Source organism: Talpa occidentalis, unplaced genomic scaffold, assembly GCF_014898055.3.
Source record: "Talpa occidentalis isolate TD23 unplaced genomic scaffold, MPIMG_talOcc4v2.1 talOcc4.13, whole genome shotgun sequence".
Lineage (NCBI taxonomy): Eukaryota > Metazoa > Chordata > Mammalia > Eulipotyphla > Talpidae > Talpa > Talpa occidentalis.
This window is the reverse complement of record NW_023601322.1, coordinates 40654273-40681379: the sequence shown is the minus strand read 5'-3', so window position 1 is coordinate 40681379 and position 27107 is coordinate 40654273. Positions and strand designations below refer to the sequence as shown.

At 34.7% G+C, this 27107-nt stretch overlaps 1 protein-coding gene and 1 pseudogene across 8 annotated transcripts in view; one reads left to right on the top strand and one right to left on the bottom strand.

Annotated features, from left to right (window-relative positions):
- Positions 1–1156: 1156 nt before the first annotated feature.
- The window catches only part of ESCO1 (establishment of sister chromatid cohesion N-acetyltransferase 1), a 61984-nt gene continuing 36033 nt past the window's right edge, over positions 1157–27107 (bottom strand). For 6 of the 8 annotated variants that reach the window (XM_054694153.1, XM_054694151.1, XM_054694149.1 and 3 more), the window contains 4 exons: positions 12927–13016; positions 9955–10098; positions 7230–7417; positions 1482–2959 (listed from right to left, as the gene is read on the bottom strand). In XM_054694153.1, coding sequence (XP_054550128.1) covers positions 2812–2959; positions 7230–7417; positions 9955–10098; positions 12927–13016 — 570 coding nt within the window. In that variant the 3' untranslated portion in view covers positions 1482–2811. The other 2 variants (XM_054694154.1, XM_037508751.2) reach the window with 2 other exon arrangements.
- On the top strand, positions 8759–8854 carry LOC119243894 (U2 spliceosomal RNA; annotated as a pseudogene).

The window sequence follows — 27107 nt, the reverse complement described above, 5'->3', positions numbered from 1 at the left end:
GTTTTCTTATCCAGATACTAGCTGGGCAACCATGCAAAGCAAGCAAAACAATTAAGGTATCATGTATGTCTATTATACTTACTGTTCTACTGCTAGTTAAGCTTGTAGTAGACACACCAAATTCACGCTTGCATATTGGATGAACTGGTAACATACTGATTTTATAATTCTTGCAAAGTAAGCCCTTGCATGTCCATACAGGCCTAGCCACAACTGATAAAAACTTCATGGTTCCTGTCTGTGTGTGTGAATCTTAAGTTGTATAGATATGAGATATTTTTATAATGGCCTTAAACAGTTATTCAAGGGCAGCTGGCCAAAAATACCATAGGCCCCTTCATATATCAGCATTTATAAAATCAACTTCTTTTGACTGCGGTTATCAGTGTATACTCACTGTGTCCACGACTGCCTTGATCACTCTGTGGGGACTGCATTTCTTTTTCTAACATCATTTGAATTTTCTTCAGTTTTCAACTATGTTGGAACAGTGCTGACCATTGATTCTTAAAACTCTTTCTATGCTTTCTAACACTCTCTTCTCGTTCTCTAACCTTGCACATGTCTTCTCACTTGCTCTTATGTAAGACTCTTAAACAGTGGTACTTATTACAACCCTCATACCCCCTTATTTCACAAACCTCAGGATCATGATCTCTTCTAAACCTTCAAATAACTAAATTCATAAATATCCTTAGTTCACACTTTTTCAGGCAAGCAATAAGTCCAGGAGTGACTAGACAAGCAAGCCTCAAGTCCAAAGGGAAAGAAAGAGTATCAAAAGTCACACAATCATGAAATATTTACAGTGTCTTACCATTCCACCCATATAAAGCCTATAGAACCTTATACTACTCTATAAATTTAAAAAGCAGGGCCTCCCCGGCAGCACATCAGGTTGAGCACAGCGCCGTGAAGCTGTCCGCAGCCTCTGCAGTGGAGGTTCGATTCCCAGCTGGCCAGGGAGATTCTCACATGGTGTGGCAGACCTCTCCTGTCTCCCCTGCTGCTCCCCTCAGCAGTATATTTCGGTCCATCTGCCTGATCTGCTCCCCGCTCTGTCTCTGGTGAATCCTCTCGCCCTCCCGCGCCTCTGGTCTGTACCCCAGCTCTTGTATAAAAAATAAAATAAATAATAAATCTTTAAAAAAATTTAAAAAGCACACCTTTTTATTCAGAGGGGGATAAAATGTATACTTATTCATCTTGAAGTCCTAATTTTAGTCAGTTTTTAATGGAGATATGATAATTTCAGCTTATAAAATTAATCTGTTAAGCCACAGTAGTATTTCAATCTTGGGTTATGGCTCTTTATTTCTTTGAACAATTAGAAAATTCTCAAGTTAGGATTTTAGCCTTTTGGAAATAGAGTTTAGAACAGTTATTGCTGACATTTAGATCCTTTGGCAAACTGGTGAATATTGGCTTTTAAGAAGTCAGTGTTATATTTCAAGGTATCAAACCTAAGAAACTCCCTGAAAAAAAACACAAATGACAACAAACCATTATCATATTTATCACTTAAAAAAAAGCTATCAAGTATTTTATTATTTTATTCTACATTATTTACAGGTCAAAAAGGCCACAGCAGTTTTCAACATATAAACCCTTTAAAAGTAGAGGGCACTATGAAGGATAGACAAGTATCAAAATGAAGTCCAGTAATGAGGACATATACTCAGTGTAGTATTTCTGAGGAATAACAAAGCAGATACCAAATCATCTACATTTAGCTTGTGACTATCCATAGGTTTTTATAAATCTCTTAGGGATTTGTTAACAGCCTAAGTGTGCCAAAGATGGTATTTATTAAAAAAAACAGAATGATAAACTTTAAAGGTACCTTCCTCATTCTAGTCATCTATTGCTCTCCACTAAGGAAAGCCTCAATTCTTTACCACCTTCCATTTCTTCCTACCATTGAGAATAGAAAAGAAAGAAATGGAAGAAAAAGCTCAATATTAAAAAAGAAAACAACAACTGCCGGCCTGCCTGTTACCGTTTAGGTGTCTCTCTTCACCAGCCTTCTCCCTTTGCAAGGCAGCAGGGGCAGCTCTCCTCCCAGGGCTGCCCGCCTGTGACAACGCAGCCCTCTCTTTCAGCAAACCTGTCCCTTTCAGGGGCTGTTCTTTCTGCCCACTTTTGTTTGTGCTAGTACTCTCTACTCCTCTCTCCCTTCTTGCAGTAAACCTGCCCCTGTGCATGAAAACGAAAAGCTCAATATTACAAATTCTTCCTGCTTTTTCTTACTTGAACCTTTGAATTTTTAAGGGAGTGCCTTCACAGTATATTTCAGGTCCTTTAAGAGTTAGCTTCATATTCTTATACATGTAATACTGTACCCCCCTGTATAACTCAAAAACCTTGGGTTTCTGCTCTGTGAAAATACAGTCTTTAAAACTATAACTGGTATCAGCAGATCAATATAAAAAATACAGTACCAAGCTACACTGGTATATTTCCATATTAAGAACTTCAAAATGTACTTATCACTGAGACCATAGTCCTTGCATTAGTTTTCAGTCCACTATGAACAATTATCTGCTGCATGTAAACATGTCTAAATAACTATAGATAAAATACATCAATCATAAATTTCTGTAAAAGATAATAAAATATCTTCTTTAAAAAACAAAACAATAATAAGCTATTACTGCATTGTTTCCAATTTTATGAAAATGGAACAACCTTTTGGCTGTTGCCAGTCCTGAGTTCATTGTAATAAAAATGGCCCTAGTTCCTGGTTAAAGTCAGCAACCAATCCATTTCTCTTCAGTAGATGTCTTCTAGTACTGTAGGCAAGAATTTGTTTTAGGTACTATTTTGTCCATTAATAAAATTATATACCAGAAACTGACCAGTGCCACAGTACTGTGTTGCAAACAGTTTTCCATCAGGAGTGGGATCTGAGAAAGCAATTTCTTCTTTACTCAAATATGAGCCATATATAAAGTTACTCCTATTAAAAAAAAAAAAGGGGAGGGAGAAAATTTTAATCATTACAGTTGGAAAATTCTGTCAAATACAAATTTGACTAGAAAGACTTGAGATAATGTTGCATATTCTAAAAATTATTGAAAATAATTAGATATCTAAAATACAATAGTATCAATAAGGTAAAAAATTATAAAAAGCAATAATGGTTTTAAAAACATTTACCCAATACCTTTTCATGAAAAAAATATTGTATTCTGAGTAGAAGGAACCTCCTCAACTTAATATCAACATTAATGGTGAAAGACTGAAAATTGATCCCCATATGTCAGAAACAAGTTAAGGCTATTTCTGCTAGTACTTCTTCTACTCAGTAATGTACTATAGGCTCTAGTCAAGGCAATTAGACAAGGAAAAGGAATATCAACCAGAAAGGAAGAGAAGAAGTAAAACTCTCTCTTTTACAGATAACATGATCTTATATCAAAGGACTCCATAGGAACTCACTGAGAAACTATTAGGTCCGATTAAAAAAAGACTTCTGCAAGGTTGCAAGATACAAGATCAATATTTAAAAATTATAATTCTATGCAATGAACAATCCAAAAATGAAATTTAGAAAACAATTCCATTTACAATAACATAAAAAGAATACTTCACATAATGATTTAATGAAAGAAGTGCAAAACCTATAAAATAAAAACTGTGCAAAGAATGGGCAAAGAAATTAAAGGAGGCTGAAAAAGACAACCCTTGTTTAGAAATCAGAAGACTTAACTTTACTAAAAAGGTATTACTCTGCCCCCCACCAAATTCATCTGTAGTTGATGGTTTTGCAGAAATTGACAATCTGGTCCTAAAATTCACATGGAAATGAAAGAAACTGAATAATCAAAAGAATCGTAAAAAAGATCAAAGTTGTAGATTTTATACTCCTTATTTCAAAACATAATACAAAATTGTAGATCTCATACTCCTTATTTCAAAACAAGATACAAGCTGCAACATTCAAGGCAGTCTGCTAATGACATAAGATTAGACCAATGAAATAGAACTGAGAGTCTATATATAAGCCTTATTCATGTCAATGATTTTTGACAAGGGTACCAAGAATATGCAATAGAAAATTTCGAGTAGTCTTTTTAAGTAATTGTGCCAGGAAAACTGGACATGCATATGAAAAACAAATCAAACACAAAACTTAAAATGAATCAAAGATCTAAGTATAAGAACTACAATTATAAACTCATCGAACAAAATACCAGGCATAAATCTTTGTGCTCTTGGATTCAGAAATGGCTTCTTAAATATGACACCAAAAACACAAATGACAAAGGAAAAGGATTTATAACTTGGAGTTTAAAATTTAATGTTTTGGGGGCCTCCCTGGTGGTGCAGGGGTTAAAGTCTCAGCACTATCAAGCTATTTCCAGTCACTATGGCATGAGTTTGATCCCCAGCCAGGGAATTGACATTCATAGTACAGCAGACCTCTGCTGTCTTGCCCGCTGCTCCCCTCAGCAATGTATTTCAGTCAATCTACCTGTTCTGTTCCCCACTCTGTCTCTGGTAAATCCTCTCACCCCCAGCACCTCTGGCCTGCACCCCTGTTCTTGTATGCATAAATAAATCAATCTTTAAAAAAAATATTTTTGCTTGTGTATTATAATACTCCCACTTTTTAAATTAAGATTTTATTTTCTATAATTCTTACATCATTTTTCATTTTTGCACAATGTACGCATTTTCATTTTAGTTATATTCCCCATACAATTGCACCCCCCCTTTATTTTGACTCTGGTCCTTCCTCTCCCTGCCCCTGCCCTCCACCCTATAATACTCCCACTTTTTTTTGAACTGAGATATAGTTGACATGTATCATTATATTAAGGATGTACAACATGATGATTTAGTATTTGTATATATTGTGAAATGATCACCACATTAAATCTAGTTATAACGTATACACGTAGTTAAAAATTTCTTTTCTTGTGAAAGATGAGAACTTTTAAGACCTACTCTCCTTTAAGAATTTTCAAATATGCAATACTGTATTATTAACTACAGTTGCCATTCATCACATGACATTCCTATGTATTTATAACTGGAATTTTTATCTTTTGACCCCTTTTATCCTTTGACTACCTTTTCAACTATTGCCTCTGGTGACCACTAATCTATTCTTTATATCTGTGAACTTGGCTTTTTTAATAATGTTTTTAAAGATTCCACATAAAGTGCTATTATACACTATTTCTTATATCTGCATCCCTTATATTACTTTGCATAATACCCTCAAAGTCCAGTCACATTGTGGCAAATGGCAAGATTACATTCTTTCCTATGGCTGAATAAATATTCCACTATATATATACATATACATGAATGTTTTCTTTATACTCATCAATGAATGAATGGAAAAAGAACCACCACAACTCATGGACATAGCGTGTGAACAGGCATTTCTCTAAAGACATATAAGCAGTCAGGAAACACATGAAAGATGCCCAACCATCTGCCATGATAGAAATATAAGTAAAAACCACAATGAAATACCACTTCACATTCACTAGAATGGCTAAAATTAAAAAGAACAGTAACAAGTATTGATGAGGCAATGGATCCTCTCTCATACATTGCTCATGCAAATGTAAAGCAGTACACAACCTCTTTAGAAAAGTTTGGTAGTTACACAAAATGTTACACATACTGTTATCATATAGCCCAACAATTCTACGGCTAGTTATGTACCAAGAGAAATAAAAACATGCAAGTACTTCTCTAAGTATCAAAAATAAATACACCAAAAATTTGTACATAAATTTTCAGTCTTATTCATAACACCAAAAAAATAGAAACATTCTCATATATTTATCAACTGATAAATGGATAAAAGATGTGTTCATACAGTGAAATAGTTGACAAAAAATGGGTGAAGCACACTGATACATGATATACAACATGTATGATTCTTCTAACATCTAAGTGAAAGAAATGAACAATAGAAAGTCCATAAAATATAGAAATCCATTTACATAAATGTTTAGAATAGGCAAATCCATTAAGATATAAAGTATTAGTGGTTGCCAGAATCTAGAGAAGATGAACAGAAAGTAGCTGCTATGAGTATGGTTTTTTGGGGTTTTTTTTTGAGGAATGATGGAAATACATTAAAATTAGACAGTGGTGATGGTTGCGCATTCTTCTAAATATACTCAAATTCACTGAATTATCACTTTAAATAGATGAATTTTATGCGGTGTAATTATATCTCAAAGAAGTTTCTATTTAAAATTTTTAAAATGTAATCAAGATAAAATACTATTAGAATTTTCATCTTATAATCTTAATATAAGTGGGGGATTTAAAAACATTAAATGAAATAGGTAGAAACTATGTTTTAACAGGAAGCTTACAGCGGTAATCTCACTAGCACACAGAACAAATACCAGAGCAATACTATTTTATGCTTTTATAAGCTAGAACCATCTTATGGCTGTCATAAGACCTAAGTTTACAAGATTTAGGGAAGGGGCAACACCTTTATTTAAGACTATTATTTAATCAGCTGCATTTTCCAGATTTAGTTCCAAAAGAACTAAAAACAAACCTGTTGCTTGTCATGAAAAAAGGGTTACACCTGAGCCCTTCTGGATCATTACTCATTGACAAAATAAGGGAGAGACCATAAACACATTCAGGCTCTATCAATCCTAGTGTCTTCGGAGCCACTAGCAATAATGATGGATTACTTGAAAAGTACACCTATAGATAGCAAGTATTCAGGAATTCTATTAATAAATGAGACTGATCTAAAAACCTCCTTTGCATAATTAATTTTAACCTCCTCCACTAACCCTTTATAGAAAAAATAAAACAAGCAATTCATCAGTTATTTGCTATACCTCCGAATAAAAAATCAAGCAATAAAAGAAAAATTAGAGAAAATTTAAAAATAATATTCTTTAAGAAAATTTCAACTAGAAGCTAAACTCTCAAAAAACTTCACATTTATCTTTAAGATTCTCCAATATTGAATAAAGTTTGAAATTAGCGGGTTATTTTGGTCTATTATAGTTACAGCTGAGTTAAAATGGTTTAATAATATTTAGTCAATAGTGCTTTCTTCCCCTCAGATTAACTTCGTATCACAGAGTGTTTAAAAATTCAATACACTGACAATCTCAAGCAAAATTTAATATAAAGATTACATAATAAAATTAAATACTAGTGTTTCTTCTAAAACTCAAATCCTAAACTACTAGAAATGATATGAAGAATTATATCCAAGGTACCTTAGGCATTCAATCATACGAGAAGCAATTTTCTTCCGACGCATCATGCTGAATACCCATATTCGGCTGATCCCACAGATTGCGGGTTCTGGCAATGTTGAGCAGCACCAGGCCTTTTGCCTTTCAAATCTGACTTTTTCTTCTTCTGACCTGATAACTGGAAGTTTCTCTTCTATAACTCTGTAGCCCTATAGGTATCAAAATGCAGAGGGGTAGGAGATTTTAAAATGAGAATATTTTATAGCAATTGTCTATTTCTGACCTTTGTGAGAAGGTCCGTACATTGGCTTGGCTTCTTGACAAAGTATGTGGACCTTTATGCTTTCACTGTCATTTTAGAAAATAGACAAGATATACATGCTGGTCTTTTTAGTTATGTTACTAGGAGAGGAAGTTAATTAAGTTCTAGATTGCTCCCTTATACACTGCTGGTGGGAATGCAGACTGGTCCAGTCCTTATAGAAAGAAAGCAGTATGGTGGTATCTTGAAACATTAAAAATGGATCTCCCATTCGACTCAGTAATTCCACTACTCGGCATTTACTCCAAATATTCAAAAACACCAATTCGAATGGAAACCTGCACTCCCATAGTTACTGCAGCACTATTTACTATGGGTAAATTATGGAAACAACCTAAGTGCCCCAAAACAGATGAGTGGATCAAGATGTATATATACACAAGGAATACTACTCAGCAATCAAAAAAGATAAACTCATGCTGTTTTCAGCAACATTGATGAAGCAGGAAGGGATAACGCTAAGTGAAGTAAATCAGAAGGAGCAAGAGAAATATAAGGGATGGTGTCACTAATATGTGGAACACAGAATATCTAAACAAAGAGTCAAATAAAAACAAGCTTAAAAAACAAACCGTGGAAAGTTGACTACAAAACTGAAGCATCCAGAGAGGGGAAGGTATGGGAGAAGGGTAAGAACAAAGAGGGAAGGAAGCTCAAAGGACTATGGTGGTGGACTATGGGCAATTTGGTGATGGGTGCACTACACTGGCAATATTAAAAAATAATACTATCTCAATTAAAAATAAATATATTAATTAAAAAAAGGTATCTCTTTCATAAATTCATTGAGAGATTAAATAACACACACAAAGCACCCTGCCATCATGGCTGACCCATAATAAGAAGTGAATGTTTTCTTTACCTCTCACATTGTAAGTACTAGCAAAAGTCCAAGTTAAGACCCAGCAATCACAACCATTTCTGTGATAGGTATCAAAGTTCTAGGGTTCACAACTGTGCAGGAACTAGGAACACAGAAGCCGGTGTAATTCCTTTCCCCACATTCCTATCTCTTTATCAAAAATAAGGTACTTTAAAAAACATATATCTCCTTTGCCAGTCTAGCTGCCAAATATGGTCAGGCTTCTGATGGTAAATGCTAGAGAGCTTAGGACAAAACAATTAAGATTTAACAAAAACCAAGCAAACATTACACTGCTACCTTCTAGTCTAACATTGATACAAGTCACTTTTGGTACTAGGTAGATGAGCAATTAAAAAAACCAAGATCGCTTCTTGGCCTTTTGGCTAAGATCAAGTGTAAAAAAAAACCCAAGGGTTTGTACTATTTAAAATTAATTAAATTTCAGTATGGCAAGTCTATAAATTAGTCACTTTATATCAAATTTAAATTCCCAAACTACCTTTATCAGCTATTATATCAATTTTATTATAAATAGCAAGACTCATAAAACTACAATTTCTTTTACTTTATTTTTTATAGATTTTACATCATTTTTCCTTTTTGTACAATGTATGCTTTCTCCTCTCAGGTGTAGCCCCTGTAAAAGTCCCACCACCAATTCACCTGTGCACCATCACCACAGTCCCTTGTGCTCTTTCCTCCCTTGTTTTGATTCCTCTCCTTTCCCCTCCCCTGCAGAAAGTCTCTGAGTTATAGTTGCCTGTTCATTTTGCATAAAATTACAATTTCTAAGTGAATATTTTTATTTTTAAAAGATTTATTTATTTATTTACACAAGCGCTGGGTACAGTCAGAAGCGCGGGAGGGTGAGAGAATTAATTGACTATTTTTAAATTGTGGATTAATACATAGAAATTAATTCATCCTGACCTTTTCCTTTAAGATAGGACATTTTATGGTAAACATCTGCAGAGGTCAAGTCCAATGAGCAAGAATTCAGAGGAAAACAGAATTCAAATGGGGTAAGCCTCAGAGTTTGATGAGAGGAGTCCAGAAGAATTCCCACTGTTCTCTTAAAATGGTCTCTTACTAAATTACTTACTTAACATGAACATATCCCTTTTACTATAATTCTGGTTTTTTCTGTTTGTTATTTTTTTCAAGTCAATTCTTCATTCAGAGCTCAACCAAAGAGGTGGTGATCTATTCTAGGTGATCTATTTCTAGGCAAGGCAACTTTTTATAAAAAGACCAACTTTTAAATATTTCGAGTTTTGCAGTCTACCTGGCATCTGTATGAAAACAGCCATAATTAATATGTAAATAAGTGGGCATATAAGTATTATAATAAAACTCTATTTACAAAACAGGCTTTTTCCCTCTGGGTAGTTTGCCAATCCTTGATTTATTCCACTGCTGAAACAACTACTTGTATTAATATCCGACATGGAAACACTAAACAAAATTTAACATTACTCTTGATTTACAGAAATTTTATCTTACACACTGACTTGAGAAATACCAATCTACATATGAATACTCTTTTAGAAACCACTTACCCACTGGATATGTTCCGCAATTAGGCAGCCAACTACTTTTTTGTCGTTAGAAATAAAGAGAAGTGTTTTAGTTCTGGAATAGCACATTAGTGGAGCCTGCTGGAAACCTAAATCATTATCAACCATCTCTCTAATTTCATCAACCTGCCAAATAAAGAACAATATTCTTTTAACATTTTAAAAACACTGTGTGTGTATATACACTATACTATTGCAGTTCAGTAAGTTGAGTATATTATTTCAAGCAGGATATTCTCTAAAGAGATCATTTAAATAACTGTCTTTCAAGCCCTGTTGACTAATTTGCAAAATGAGGAAACTGGACAAAAATGTTAAATCCAGCAGATGAGGGAACAAAAGGAATGAAAGAGCCTAAAACAGGTAATAAGAATAGGGTTTAAGAATTGGAGAGAATTTACTAAAATTTTTAGCTGGACAAGATACTTTTCTTCCCACGTCTTTATTAGCACTCTCATCAGTAAAATGGAAGGAGTAAAAAGAAAAGAAACACATGTTTTCTTATCAACCATTTATAGTCCTGTCATTATTCACTTTACGAATATTATCACATTTAAGTTCAACATCTGTTGGAGGCTTATTAACATATAGAAGAAAAAAAAATCAAAAGTTAATAACCTTGCCATGTCAGACACTGAATATTTAGAAAACCAAGGAAAAGGGACTTAATGTAAATATGGCATCAAACTCTGGTTCTTCTAGTTTACCTTCTAGAGCTGTGGTCAAGATCAAATGTAAGCTCAAACTTTTGTAGACATTCCAACATTAGTTCCTTCCCCAGAAAATAACATGCAAATATTCAATACAATAAACATTTATTTGTATCATTAAGTTTCAAATGCAAATAATCCCTCAGAAGGTTAAGTATTCATACCCCTGGCAACCAGAATACCATGTAATCCATCCTTTATTCAGTGATGAAAACTCAAATGCTCCTAATCTCGGAACATTATCTCACAATACAACCTCCAACTTAGTTTCTAAGGCAAATGATTCACAATTTCCTAGATTTTAACTTTTAACCTATTAACTGGTTACTAGCCAGTAACATACTAAATAGTAAGTTACTAAGATTCTGCCCTGAGAAGCTAAAATAAGTAGCATTTACTGAAGATTTTTAATAAGAGATGTCTAGTTGCTACATATGGTGATTGTAGTAAAGTTTCCACTGAGCATTTCCAAATTATAATGAAATTCTGTAATTTCATTTTCATTTAGTCAATCACTAATCCAAAATTAATCTAACACGTGTTTGTTTTTGCTCAAGGATCAATGTTTCAAATACAAGATCGGTGACATGTTTGTCATACTAGGCTTTGTCTATACTGTCAGGCACGGGTAGCATGGGAGCGTATTTAGGTTTCTGGGACTGTCTGTCATATATACAGGGTGAATATATATATATAACTTACTATATATATATATATATGAAAAGTACAGGACAAACCTTTATTTTACATAGAATGTTGTATGTATTTTCAATTAATGGGTTAAAAGTGTTTTCCTTTGTACTAATGTTGGCTACCAACATACCATAGTAGTGTGAGGACCACATTTATACATAAGTAGACTGGATACTCTCATAATGTTTTGCAACAGCTAGAAGGAAATGTTCGCACAGTTTTTTTGTCTTTACATTTTTTTCTTTTTTTAATTTTCTTTTATATATTTTTTACATTATTTTTCATTTTTGCACAATGTATGCATTTTCATCCTGTACTCAGATGTGTGTTCTTATTTGATTCAATTGCACACAGGCCTTAGCCAGCTGTGTGACTATAATTCATCATCAGGAAATAGAAGTGCTGAAGTTCTCAGTCAGGGAAACCCAGGAGTATGTTCTTAAGAAGAATATCAGTTTATCTGATAACTGAAAAATGCAAGTTGCAGAATTGTTTGTAGAATGTGATCTCATTTGTGCAAAAGCAATATGGGTGTGGCTAAATATGTATGTAGATAGCTTTATTTGTGGATTCACACATATGCAAATATATAGACCTAGATGTACATTCATTCAAATGTTTATATAGCATACATTCTATTTTATAATTAAAAACACACACACAAAAGTGTTTTCCTTTAACCTTCCTTTCATATCAAATATTCATACTTTTAAAGAGGTCCAACTGTTTACCTAAAAAAATACAGTAATTTTCCTTCTTTCTAGATATTTTAGACACACATAGTATGTGTATAATTTAAGTTTTTCAGAGAACACCTGACCCATTTGGCTTCATATTATGAGGTACTGCTAAAAGAGCCTTTGCAGGCTGAAGAAAAAACATTATCAGTGTATCACTGGAAAATGTAATTAACATTATTTTAAAATATGTACTCCTGCAGTTACTGACTTTTAAGATTACTCTATAAAATGGTTCCAGACTTTACTATCTTTTGTTTATTTCTCTGACATCTCCAAGTATAGAATTCTTAAGTTGTACTAAAACCTGATTTATATAAATAAGAGGATTTTAAATTTTCTACATTATATTAATAAATCAAAATATATCTTTTCCCCCTCTTAATAGTATGAGATTAGGTAATGTTTAATCAGGATTATAATGTCCCACTACAAGATCCCCTTCTAAATAAGCTCTGATTTTTATTAGAATGAAACTTTATATTTTTTAGATTAAATTTTCTAAATTATTGTGATTTAAATAGTAATTCTAATTTTGAAATCACATGGCATTATTCATTAACTGTATGCCTTCTATGCCTCAAATTATTAATAATGGACAGTAATCAATTTACTAAGAAATTATTTCACATATGCTATGTGCTACGCTAGTAGACACTAAGTTTAAACATAGTGTTTCCGTTGGGTTGTACTCTTTCAATTCTTATTTTCAGAATTGGTGTTTAAACGTGCTATGCCAGCAATGTGTTACCCTTTTTAAATTAGCTACAAAATTATATTATCTATTCTACATGAAATTTCACTGGAAATTTACCTTTTTCAGGGCATATTTTGGGTCTTCAGGAAGAACCATTATAATCCTGCCATCAGGATATTCAGCCAGAATTCTTTCTTTTTTCCAGCCCTAGATACAAAAATAAAAGAAGAATTTTATGTATCATATTTCATTCATCATATTCATGTACAAGAAGAAAAATACACAGAAAAACATGTTCATTAATGTTTAACTGTTAAGACATGATAAATCAGCTATTTTGTTAAGCATAAAATAGGTACAATGCAAGCAAATTTCTCTCTGATACTCTTTTAGAGATCTAATATCAGAAGAATATTTCTAGTTTATCCTTTCCCATTTTAAATTAATTTTGAAAATCACAAACCAAAAGCAAGCCCCCTAAAATCAGTGATTCCCAGAACCTAAAAGAACTCTCCCAGTTTCCTGATTTAAAAAAAATAAATAAATAAACTCTTAAATTTCTTTGGAACATGGTTACCTCCACAAACAAACACTCATGGTTTTATGTCTGGCATGCCAAAGACCTCCAGGAGGTATTAAATGAACTGATTTGCATGCAGTAGCCCAATATGTAAGGAATCGTTTTTATTCTTATTGATCACAACTATGAAAGTCACAAGAAGGAGACTATAAAAATATAACTACCTTCTAAGAATCTAATGGGGAAGGAGAGGCTACGTTGTGTGTATCTGAAGTTAAACATACTCAAAAAAAGAGAGGTAATAAACTCTTCTTCAGATCCACACTCGTGGTGATTAATGAGCAGAACCTGCATGAAAAACAAAACAAAACAAAAGCCACTTAAATCTAGTAAGATGGGACTGAACCAGAGGTTAAAACTAGGAGCTTTGAAGTTAAAATAAGTACAGAAGGAATGAGCTTAACTGGCTGTTTCATTTGTCTTACCCAACCAACTTTACATTAAAAGGTCTTTCAAGAAGCAATATGTACTTCTTTTAGAGGAAACCATCTTCTTTCTGAGATCTGTTTCTTTAAAGAATATGAAAGCTCATTGAAACCAAGAAAAATGAAATGAGAATGTTTTAATACTATGGCAAGAATGAAAGGTGGCTGATTTTCTTAAACCTGAATAACTTTTCTGGGGGAAGAGCAGGATCTTAGGAACAAAAATTCCAATAACAAGAGCTTGGTACATGTAACAATTTGGATTAAATTATTTTAAATAGTAATTTTGTTTAAAAATAGAGTACCCAAAGAAAAAGTAAAATTCAGGGGATTACAGAATTATGACTGGTAAAGTGTTGTCAATTTTTGAAAAGATAGAAACAACAGTAATAGGAGTCATTTCTTGCAGCAACTAAATCTGAATCATATCTAGACCTGAATATGGGTAAACATTTTTAAGGGGTATAAAAGATCTAATCTCTTTAAAAACAAATTTATATTATTATGTTAGTTAGGGGAAAGCTTTTTAAAGAAATCTATTTTTATAAAAATGAAGAAATTTTCCTTTCAAAAATTAAACCTCAAATTCAGTAACTAGAAACTTATGTAGTCCCAACTTTTAAATTATACCAAATGAGTTGAATTATCTAAAGACAATTTGATGAACTATTTTCCTATTGTCTTTAAAAAATAGTAATACTGGTTTAATGTCATATTATACCAGAAGCTCTAGACATTTTTCTGCTTTCTAACTTTTTGGTACAAAACATTCTCCTGAAACTACCTGAGATTTGCATATTCCTGCAGAACTCTTTATCATAATTGGATATGACATATCTTTATGTTTTAAATATGATTCTATTTGTTCATAAAAAGCAGGAATTGCAAAGGATACATCCATGATGACTGCATATTTTAGTGAAAACTTCCAAAGAGTTCTGGAATAAGCATTCAGGATTTAAATTCCTGTTCTTCATTACCAGCTACATGGTCTTCAAATAACTGGAAATGTTTCCTGACCTAGTCTATATACAAAAAGGCTTTTGACACCCCTCCCACCGTTAGTTAAGAAGGTGTATATAAAATGATTCCTCAGAGTAGCCACTCTATAACTCTCAGAGACTCCCACCTTACTTTCAAACTGATATCAAGCTAAGATCAATGCACTAGACTAAGAAAACACAAGATAATCAAGTCCTCAAAGTTAAACACGACAGTAAATTCAAATCTTTGACAAAGGAAACATGAAAGAACCAACTTGATGTCTGCAACATACTAGAGACATTGATATGCCTCAACTACAGTCAAATCTTTCCTAGAGTTAATTACCACACGATCCTCCTAATTTTAGAGAATTTAAAGATGTAGCCTGTCTATTGCTTGAAATTGAGGAAGAAATTAGGGCATACACAATTTAGAGGAATAACCAAATAGCCATAGCTATTTTACATTAAGCTTTTACATTAAGAGAAGTATATAATTTGAGTTCTCACCTTTAGCACTAAAATGTTCCCTCTGCTAGCAAACAGTATTTTCCAAACCCTAAATTTTCTTAATTCAGCCATCTCGTTGCTGAAAAGCACAAAACTATATGCTCCTAATAGCAATCAATGATTGTTTTTTCTTTTTGTTACTGTTGTAGTTACTCTAAGCTTTAGAGTCTAAAGACTGGTAGAAGTTTCTCCTTTTCCCATTTAAAATAATAGAAAACATAATGTAATGGGCAATAGGATACACTGATATATACACACAAAACCATGAAAAGTCATCATTATAACCCAAATTTAAAATCTCAAAATAATCACTTTCATAAGAGACCGAATGAGAATACCTAGGAAATAATATCCTGAGAAATCAAACCATCAATCAATGATCTAAAATTATCAACAAATATTACAAGGGAAAAAAGTCATAGAGGGAGACTCTTCACATTAAAAGAGGCTAAGAGGGCCTCCCCGGTGGTGCAGCGGTTGAGCGCTGGTTTGCGAGGCTGCTCGCAGCCTCTGCAGCACCGGTTCAATCCCCGGCCACAAGGCGAGGGTCCCACATGGCGCACAGACCTCTCCTGCCGCCCTCTGCTCCCTTCAGCAATGTACTTCGTCGGTCTGCCTGTTCTGTTCCCATTTCAGGCTCTGGTGAATTCTCTCACCCTCCCGCGCTTCTGACTGTACCCAGTGCTTGTATAAATAAATAAATAAATCTTTTTAAAAATAAATAAATAAAAAAGGCTAAGAGACGTAATAATTAATGTAAAATGTGGACTTTAATTTAAAAAATTAACAGTATCAAAATTATGAGATATTTAGTGGGCTTTTAAACACTGAGGGAACATCTGATAGTAAGGAATCAGTTGATTTTTTTAAAGGTATAGATAATTTCTTTAAGTCATTTTGTTGGTACAAAAGAGTAATCTTTACATCTTTTAGAAATATACAATTATCTACTAAAATGATGTTAGATCTAGGGCTCACTTCAAAATGACTGGCAAAGTTAAAGAAGACTTGATGAATTGGTAACTATTGAAGCGGGTGATGAAAACATGGGGATTATTTTGTGTATTTACTCAGGTACCATTTATTCAGAAGTGAAAAACTAAATGAAAAACTTATCTAGTCGCCTACCATGTGTACACACCATTGACTGATGTAGTATAGCATACGTAAAGGTCTCTTAAAAATCAGAAAAGGGGGCCTCCCGGTGATGCAAGGGGTTAAGCACTGCACTGTGAAACAATCTGCAGCCTCTGCAGCACAATTTCGATCCCCTGGCCAGCCAGGGAGCAATTCACATGGTGCAGCAGACCTCTCCTGACTCACCTGCTGCTCCCCTCAGCAGTATATTTCACTCAGCCTGCCTGTTCTGTTCCCCACTGTCTCTGGTGAATCTTCTCCCCCCCCCCATCTCTGGCCTGTACCCCAGCTCTTGTATGCATAAATAAATAAATCTTAAAAAAAAAAAATCAGAAGAAGCTGTCTGCAGCCTCTGCAGCACTGGTTTGATTCCCAGCCAGCCAGGGAGAGTCCCACATGGCACGGCAGACCTCTCCTATCCCACACGCTGCTCCCCTCAGCAGTGTATTTCAGTTCCTCTGCCTGTTCTGCTCCCTGCTCAGTCTCTGGTGAAGTCTCTCACCCTCCCACACCTCGGCCTGTACCCCAGTGCTTGTATAAATAAATAAATCTTTAAAAAATAAAAAATAAAAACCAGAAAAACCTAGATTCAAACCCAGATTCTAATTTGTCACTGATGATGCCTTGCCCGAATTACTTAACCTCTCTAAGCACCTGGTTTCCTCACCTATAAAATGGATATAACAACTGCAACACAAAATTACCAAGAAGCTAGAAAATACTACCTAATATTAAGCACAGTAATTTCACTCAATAATAGCTCCTATTACCATTAGGGTAACTAAACATTTTCTTAGACTTTTTAAATCTTTGATGCTTTCATTCCTTACAAGGTCTTTCACGACCCTGCGCCCACCTACATTTTCTTTCTTTCTTTTTTTTAAGATAAATTTTTTTAAAGATTTATTTATTTATTTATACAAGCACTGGGTACAGTCAGAAGCGCGGGAGGGTGAGAGAATTCACCAGGGCCATAGCGGAGAGCAGCACAGGCAGACTGATGAAGTACACTGCTAAGGGGAGCAGCGGGTGGCAGAAGAGCTCTGCGCACCATGTGGGACCCTCGCCTGGTGGCTGGGGATTGAACCCACGCTGCATAGGCTGCAGGCAGCTTCGCAACCCAGTGCTCAACCGCTGCACCACCGGGGAGGCCCCATACCCAAGTTCTTAATCTCACTATTCTAGCCTTTTTTATCCTTGCTCTGTCCTCAGAGAGTACCCTATAACTCAAACACACACACACGGATTCTAGAGCAAACTTCATTACTTATTACCTCTGTAGACTTTAGAAAAAATTTATTTTTTTTTTCTTTCTGCCTACCCTCATTTATAAATGAACAGTAACTATGATTTGCTGACAGAATTAAGGAGTTTAATAAGTAAAATATTTAGATCAGCCTGATACACAGAAAACCTTAATATTTTCTATGATTTCATTTTCCTAGATGCAAAAAATAAATTTGTATTGATTTATTTAACCAAAGTCCTCTGGGAACTTAAAACTGAAATTCATCTGGGAATTTAAATTATGAAAATATTGTACAGTTGATACATGTTCAGTTAACAAGGCATGAAATGTTCTGGAAACAAAAATAAGCTAAGCCTTTAAAAACCAGAAACATAACAAGAATTATTCTCTTTTAAAAATAAGACATGTCCAAGCCAGATTCTCAGATTGCTTTATAAAGCTGTTAAGTTCTTGCTCTTTTTTTTCTTATTATTTTCTTTATAAACCACTTAACGCATAGTTACATTAGTATTCAGAATGCTATCCAAGAAAAACAAATAAAACGGTAAATAAGAATTCAGACATCTTAGATAAGATTTGAATTCTGGGCTTCAAAAAGATGTGTAAACTTTTCCTGAAAAAATTTGTCTTTCTTTTTCTCTAAACATTTCTTCCTTGCATTTATGTGAGTTTGTTTCTCAAGTCACAGTCTGACAAAACATTCCAATAGCACAAAAAATTGTTTCCTTCCAAAGATGTCTCCTTTCCTGATTGAAATCATCTATGAATCAACTACCTTTTCTAAGTACTCTGGACTTGGTATTGGCAATCTCTGCTGCTTGGCCCTCTGTTCTAGCATGTTTCTTTCCTTCAGTAGCATACACCAAAGTTTATGTAAATCTTCATTACTTCTGTTCCTTAATTGCTGACAGGCCCATGAAGTTCCAGATTCTACTTTCTCTTCTTCTCAATTATCTGGGTCATCAAAAAATTCTTCTAGTCCTTTCCTTGACAATGTGACATGAAGTAACCTGCACTAATTAAAAGATGTGATATTTGAATATTCTTAGGAACAAACCAGGAGAAAACTTTCAATCTGCTAGAAAGTACTTGAAGATATACTGGACCACAGCAATCTACTTTAAAGATAATGATGTTACAGCTGTAAAGCTGAAAAGTCAACACTCTGAAGGAGAAAAAGACAGTATTCCTAATAATACTGCTGAACGTCAAGGCACTAAAATTCCCAACCCTATGTACCTCTTGTTAAGAAAATACATGTCCTGGGCCTCCCCTGGTGGCGCAGTAGTTGAGTGCTGGGCTGCGAAGCTGCCCACAGCCTCTGTAGTGCCAGTTCGATCCCCGGCCACCGTCGAGGGTCCCACATGGCGCATAGACCTCTCCTGCCACCCGCTGCTCCCCTCAGCAGTGTATTTCATCAGTCTGCCTATTCTGTTCCCTGCTCTGGCTCTGGTGAATTCTCTCACCCTCCTGCACTTCTGACGTACCCAGTGCTTATATAAATAAATAAATAAATAAATCTTTAAAAAAAGAAAAGAAAATACATGTCCTTATTATTTAAGTCACTGTTAGTGGGGTACTCTAATATTATGAATTTCCATTTGAAACAACTTTTTTCAATGACCCAATTCTCTCAATTACATCAGTTAAGAGAATGTTTACTATAATTGCAGTATAAAAAAATCTGCTATTTTGAGAATAAAATTTCTCATAAGATATATTTGATCAATGTTTAAATAAATTAAAAAGAAATATACTTGGGCCACATTTAGAAAAATTAAACAAGAATAATTATGGAATTCTTTTCTGTCCCATCATGCCCAAATACTAAGGAATCTTTTTTAAAAAATTTTTTTAAAGATTTATTTATTTATGCCTACAAGAGCTAGGGTATGGGCCAGAGATGCAGGGGGTGAGAAGATTCACCAGAGACAGTGAGGAACAGAACAGGCAGACTGAGTGAAATACACTGCTGAGGGGAGCAGCAGGTGAGTCAGGAGAGGTCTCCTGCGCCATGTGGGTTGCTTCCTGGCCAGCCAGGGATCGAACTTGTGCTGCAGATGCTGCAGATTGCTTCATAGTGCAGTGCTTAACCCCTTGCATCACCAGGGAGGCCCCTCAAATACTAAGGAATCTTAATTATTTTTAAAAGATTTATTTATTTATGCATACAAGAACAGGAGTATAAGCCAGAGGGGCAGGGATGAGAGGGTTCACTAGAGAGAGTGGGGAGCAGAACAGGAAGATGTACTGATACACTGCAGAGGAGAGCAGCAGGTGAGACAGGAGAGGTCTGCTGCGCCATGTGGGTTAGCTCTGTGGCCTGCTTAATAGTGCTGTCTTTAACTCCTGCGCCACCAGAGAGGCCCCACTTCCTGTTTAGTTTATATCTTCAACCTCTGTTGGAGAGGCACCTAATCTAAACTTCAAGACATTAAAAATGTAAATAGGTGGGAAAACTAACCAAAATTTCAATCCAATTAAATCCCTAATTAGATATGAGATCAGTTGCCTCAGAGAAGAAAGGGAAAGCTAAAGGAGGGTGCAGAAAGTACTGGGATACTTTTACACCCAATAAAAAGCATATAGGAAGACAATATTTTCAAGAGGTCACTATTGCCAAATTAATCTACAGATTCAACATAATCCCAGTCAAAAGCCCAGCAAGTAGCTTTTTGGATACTAATACTAAAGTTTATATGAAGCGGCAAAAGATTCAGAATAGCCAACACAATACTGAAGGGGAAGGAAAAGTCAGAGGACTGATATTTCCTGAGATCAAGGTTTATTCTTAAGCAACAATAATCAAAATAATGTGATGTTGACAAAAGAAAAAACATCAATGGAATCAGACAGAAAGTCCAGAAATAGATACACATAAATATAGTTAACTGAGCTTTCACAAATGTACAAGAGCAATACAATGGAAACAAGACAATCTTTTCAGCAAATGGTGATAGAATTGGATATCCATCCCCTTGCAAAAAACAAGGACCTAGACACAAACCTTAATAATCTTCATAAAAATGCACTCAAAATAGATCAGAGTCCTAAATGTAAAATAGAAAACTATAGTATTCCTAAAACACAGGAGAAATTCCAGATGATCCTGAGTATGGCAATGACTTTTTGGATGTAACATCAAAGGAATAATCCATGAAAGACTTGATAAGGCATACTTCATTAAAATTAAAACTTCTGCTCTGTAAAAGATACTGTCAATAGTGTGAGAAGACAAACCGGACTGTGAGAATAATTTATAAATCATTATCTAATAAAGGGCTATTACCTAAGGTATGCAACAGTAAGAAATAAATAAATAAATCTCAACAGTAAGAAAACAACCCAATAAAAAAGTAAGTCAGAGGCTTAAATAGACACCTCACTGAAGAGATAAAGGTGACAAAAAGAATATGAAAAGATACTACATAATAATAAGGAAATGCAAATTGAAACAGCAATTAGATACTACTACACAACTATACACAACTATCAGGAATGGCCAAAACCAAAAACAATGATAATAGCAAATGTTGGCAATGATGTGGAGCAAGAGGAAATTTCATTCGTTGTTAATGGAAATGCAAAATGGTGCAACCACTTTGGAAAACAGCTTACCAGTTTCTTACAAAATGAAGCATAATCATAAGCATACAATTTAGCATTCATATTTCTTGGTACTTACAAAAAAGGAGTTGAAAACTTGTGTCCACACAAAAAAAAACCCTGCACATGGATGTTTATAGTAGCTTTATTCATAATTGCCAGAACTTGGACACAACCAAGATGTTTTCAGTAAGTGAATGGATAAATAAAACTGTGTGACATCAAACAATGGAATATTATTCAGCACTAAAAAGAAACAAACTATTACATCATGAAAAGACATGGAGTAACTTTTAATGAATTATTACTGTGTGAAAAAAGTCAGAGTACAAAGGCTACATATTGTATGATTGTAACTAATGATATATGGCATTATATGTATTTTTTTCTGAACACTTACTTTTACGTAGAAGAACTGGGGTGTAGGCCAGAAATGTAGGGGGTGAGAGGATTCACCAGAGACAGAGTGGGAAGCAGAGGGCAAGAGAGGAAGACTCTGCTGAGCCATATATGGGTTATCTCCGGGGCTGGGGATCAAACCCAAGCCATCACAGTGGGCTTGATTTAACCCCTAAGCCACCAGGGATGCCCCAATATATGGCATTTTAGAAAAGGCAAAAGGGGGGCCTCCCTGGTGGCACAAGGGGTTGAGCACCAAACTATGAAGCAATCCGCAGCCTCTACAGTACCAGTTTGATTCCCAGGCCGGCCAGGGAGCAACCCACATGGTGCAGCAGACCTCTCCTGACTCACCCGCTGCTCCCCTCAGCATTGTATTTTGGTCAATCTGCCTGTTCTGTTCCCCACTCTCTCTGGTGAATCCTCTCACCCCCCACATCTCTGGCCTGTACCCCAGCTCTTGTATGCATAAATAAATCAATCTTTAAAAAAAATTTAAAAAAAAAAGGAAAGGCAAAAGTATGAAGATAGTAACAAAAGATCATTGGTTGCAAGGGGCTAGGGGAAAGGAGGGATGTCTAGGAACAAAACAGAATTTGGGGGCAGTGAAATCACTCTATATGATATTACAATGGTGAGACATGTCAGACATTTGTCTAAACCACAGAATGTACAACACCAAGAGTGACCCTTACTATAGAATATGGAGTTTGGGTGATAATGATGTGTTGATGTAGGTTTGTCAATTTTAACACATATACCACTCTGGTGTTGGATTAAAGCATATGTGGGTGGGCCTCCCTGGTGGCGCAGCGGTTGAGCGCTGGGCTGCGAAGCTGCCCGCAGCCTCTGCAGCACTGGTTCGATCCCCCCACCGGCAAGGGGCCCACATAGAGCGCAGACCTCTCCTGCCACGCCCACTGCTCTCCTCAACAGTGTACTTCTTCGGTCTGCCTCTTCTGCTCCCCACTCTGGCTCTGGTGAATTCTCTCACCCTCCCACGCTTCTGACTGTACCCAGTGCTTGTATAAATAAATAAATCTTTAAAAATAAAAAAAGCATATGTAGGAGCAGTGGGTATATAACGCTCTATACTGTCTGCTCGATTTAGCTATGAACATAAAACTCTAAAAACATCTATTTAAAAAAAAATTAAGGCCTCCCTGGTGGCCTAAGGATTAAGTCTCAGAACTATCACTGCTATGGCCCGAGTTTGATCCCTGGCCAGGGAACTAACCCACATATGGTACAGCAGACCTCTCCTGTCTCTCCCGCTGTTCCCCTTAGCAGTGTATTTCAGTAGATTTGCCTGTTCCGCTCCCCACTCTATTTCTGGTAAGTCCTCTCACCCCCTGCACCTCTGGCCTACACCCCAGTTCTTCTATGCAAAATAAATACAATTTATTTTTTAATTAATATTTTATTTTATATAATTCTTACATCATTTTTCATTTTTGCACAATGTATGAATTTTCATTTTGGTTATATACCCCATACAATTGCACCCCCCCTTATTTTGACCCTACTTCTTCCTCGCCCCTTCCCTCCCAGCCGTCAAGAAAAAAATTAATGAGACCACAGACAGAAATAAAAAATTACAACCCAAAATCAAGTCAAGAGGGAAAAGGAAAAGGCCCAATGATGATGAGCCAGATGCTTGAAAAAGTGGAAGAGAACTTCAAAACTGCTATTATAAATGTCAAAAATTTAAAGAATGAAATGAACAAACTGTGAAAAGAAGAATTTCATAAAGAAATCAAAACTCTCAAAGATGTACACCCTGTGATAGAAGAATTAGAAGCATTACTTTCATATGCAGAGGAAAATATATCCTACAAAAAATTTATTAAGCAAACTGAAGAAAACTACTAGCAGAAAATGATCTATAATATCCTCATATCTTACTAAGAAAAAGATTAAAATTACTTTGACCTTTTCTAAATGAAGATTAAATCAATCTAGAGCTTTAATTCAATCAGGTATATAATTCTAGATACAAATCTAGTTAATAAAACCCTGATTACCTCACTGAATTCAAATTTGGGCTGCTAACCTATTTTGAAGTTGTTTTATTTTGTACATATTTATACACAATATATTCCATCTCCCTCAAAATATATTTATATAGTTAATCCTTGAACAACAGGGGTCTGAAGTGCATGGGTCGAGATATGCAAATCTTCTACTAAAAAGATGGCACAAATATATGGCATCAATCAAGTACAGTACTGGAAATTATTTTCTCCTATGACTTTCTTAGTAATTTTTCTCTAGCTTATTTTACTGTAAAAATGTTGTTTGTAACACACATAAGAAACAAAATAAGTTTTCACTGACTATGTTACTGTAAGGATCCTGGTCAACAGCATGCTATTAATTACATTTTTGGGGGCACAAGGGGTTAAGTAAGCACCGCACTATGAAGTAATCCGCAGCCTCTGCAGCACAAGTTCGATCCCTGGCTGGCCAGGGAGCAACCCACATGGTGAGACAGACCTCTCCTATCTCACCTGCTGCTCCCCTCAGCAGTATATTTCAGTTAGTCAGCCTGTTCTGTTCCCCACTCTGTCTCTGGTGAATCCTCTCACCCTCCACATCTCTGGCCTGTACCCCAGCTCTTGTATGCATAAATAAATCTCTTTAAAAAAAATTACATTTTAGGGGAGTCAAAAGTCATACATGAATTTTTGACTGTGTGGGAGTTCAGTACCCTTAAACACAAAATTGTTCAAGGGTACAGTATACTAGCAATTCACTCAATTTATACTATTAAAGACCGAACTGTTTTTCCCTAATCTTCAAAAAAACACAAAAAATATACAGAAGTAAATTCATGTTTTCAAATTGCACAAAAAGGTTAAGCAAGAGTTATTAGATCATGTTTCCCTGACTCAGCTGTCTTAGATAACATAAATGGTCTATATCTACATTAATATGATAGGCAGCCTCTAGCAAGCAAACATGGAACTCTCAACCACTGGGTGGTGTAACTGAGAATATTTTCAGTTTCATATGGTTTACTGCTACTACACTAGGACACTACTGGGATCTGTCAAACCTTTCCCCAAGTTTCTCTTGTCAATTATTTCCCTGGTTCCACCAATGCCAAAGTAATTCAGCACACTACACATACCTCATACATGTACTATCCCCATATGCTACTGAGATATTATTTCTCTCTCTACATTTAACCCACATATTATTCCAACATTATTTAAATTTAATGCTTACAATGCTCAAAACTCTTCAACATCTAAAACAAAATAAGTTGAAATGTCATTCAAAATCAAAATATCAAAATCTATTTTTCTAGTCTTATTACCTATAAAAAATGATTCTGTAAAAAAAGGGCCTCATTATTCCCCAAAAAGATAAGCTTTTTTTTTAAGATAAGCTTTCTGACGGTTTAGTTATAAGTATGCTATCAAAGATGGCCTGATGTCCATTTTAAAAAAATCAAATCTAACTTCCTCTACCAAAGTAACTATCACTTCTAAACTGCAAAGCTTAATCATGATTTTAATTTAAATAATTAGTAGTGACTTGCTGCTTTAATATTTACTTAAATCTTTTGTTCTCACCATTTTTTTCAGGCTTTGTTTCTAAACTTGAATGCAAGGGCATACAGATCATAGACCCTGAAAGCAGGACCCTCAGTAGAGCTATAATAATTTCCCCCCTTTCACTCAGATGGTAATTAACTGAAAGGAGACAAGGAAGAAGAAAAATGATTAAATGAGGGGGCTCAAAGAAAGAAAAAAGAGAGTACTATCACTCTGAACCCTACCCAAAACTAAAGAAGACAGAAACCCTTTTAGTCAACCAAAAATAGGTTCTGTGGGCATTAATTTATATTGGTATACAACTTACACTAAGTTATATAACTATTATTTTAATTTTCTGAAAACAAGGCTTTTGTCATTTTCAATTGTCATAGAGTACTACACCAAGTCTAAGGCAAAATTTTTACCCTAAGGAAAAGCTATGTATTTTCTGAAAAATGTTTGATTAAACTTTAAAAAGTAAAAATTATTCTAATTTACTCTATTTTTATAGTGATAAGTAGAACAAATTATCTCTAGTACCTGAACATTATCTTTTTAAAATGAATTAACACCAAAGAACCAAATGAGTTCTTTTCTCTGAGCATCTCTCCAAGAAACATACACAAAGATTAAATTGGCATTTAAAAAGATTAGATGTTTTTGTCAAACAATTACGAGACCTTAATGTCTATACAGAGCACAATACTAGCTCAACATCACAACCCAAAATCCAGTTGTGATTCTAGCAGAACACCTTTAATATAGTTATGGTCTCATCCTCGTTCCTAGACTGAAAAAAAAAAAAAATGCTACAATGTTTTGAAGGAGTTTCTACTTTAGATTCTATAGATTCCTAAATCTGAAAACAACAGAATATTGACCTTAATGTTAGCAAAAGATGGCCAACTGCTAAACTCAATTCCTTCTCTTGAATGTCTTTCAAAAATAAAATAACCCATAGCTCTGTCCCATCAAGGGGTGTGAGTGTAGGAAGGTTGCTAGGGACCAGAATCAATCTTCCTTAAGTTGCCACACACTGCTTTACAGTTTGCAAGAGTCAGAATTTGTTTAGAAGGTGATGACTTCACTTTGCACCATAAACCAATTTCCTTTGGTACTATGAAGAACAGAGTACATTTCTCCTAATTGAAGTCTTCACTAATACTCTTAGATATTAATAACTTTCCTAAAAAGTGAAGAATTGAGTCTTTTAAATCTAATTCTTTAATTTTTAGGAAATCAAATTATAACAATAATGTAAACCAAGCAGAAATCATTAAAATTAATTTTACCAGATTAATGTATGTAAAATAAATATTTTTGTCATAAATTCTAAGTATCTTAATATATTCAAAACGGAAAAGTAAAACTTCATATGATAAATCAATATCTAGTTATAGATATTCTATCTACACACCTTATTATATTTTTACTTACTTAAACAGTTGGCGGGGGGAGGGTGGAAAAAGCAAATAGAATAAGGAATATAAAAGATAACCACAGTAGGAAAGCAAAAAAATGCCCCACTTATCTGGTAGAAATAACTGGATAAATGAAAACAATGAATAAGAACCCTTCAACCAATGGCTGAATTGAACTGAAACCAAGAAAAATCTTTAAAATTCCAACATTTGGAGGCTATATATAAAAGTCTATATGACATGAATTGGTGATCTCAGTTCAGATATCCTGGAGGTCTTATTAATGTGAGTGTACAGTACTGAAGGTAACATGTATAGAATAAAAATAGATTTATTCCATTTCAGATATGGGTAAACAGCAATTATATTAAATTACCATTTTCACAAGATATCTGAAATGGTTCAAAATTATTTAAAATTTTGCTATTTCCAGAAACAAATAT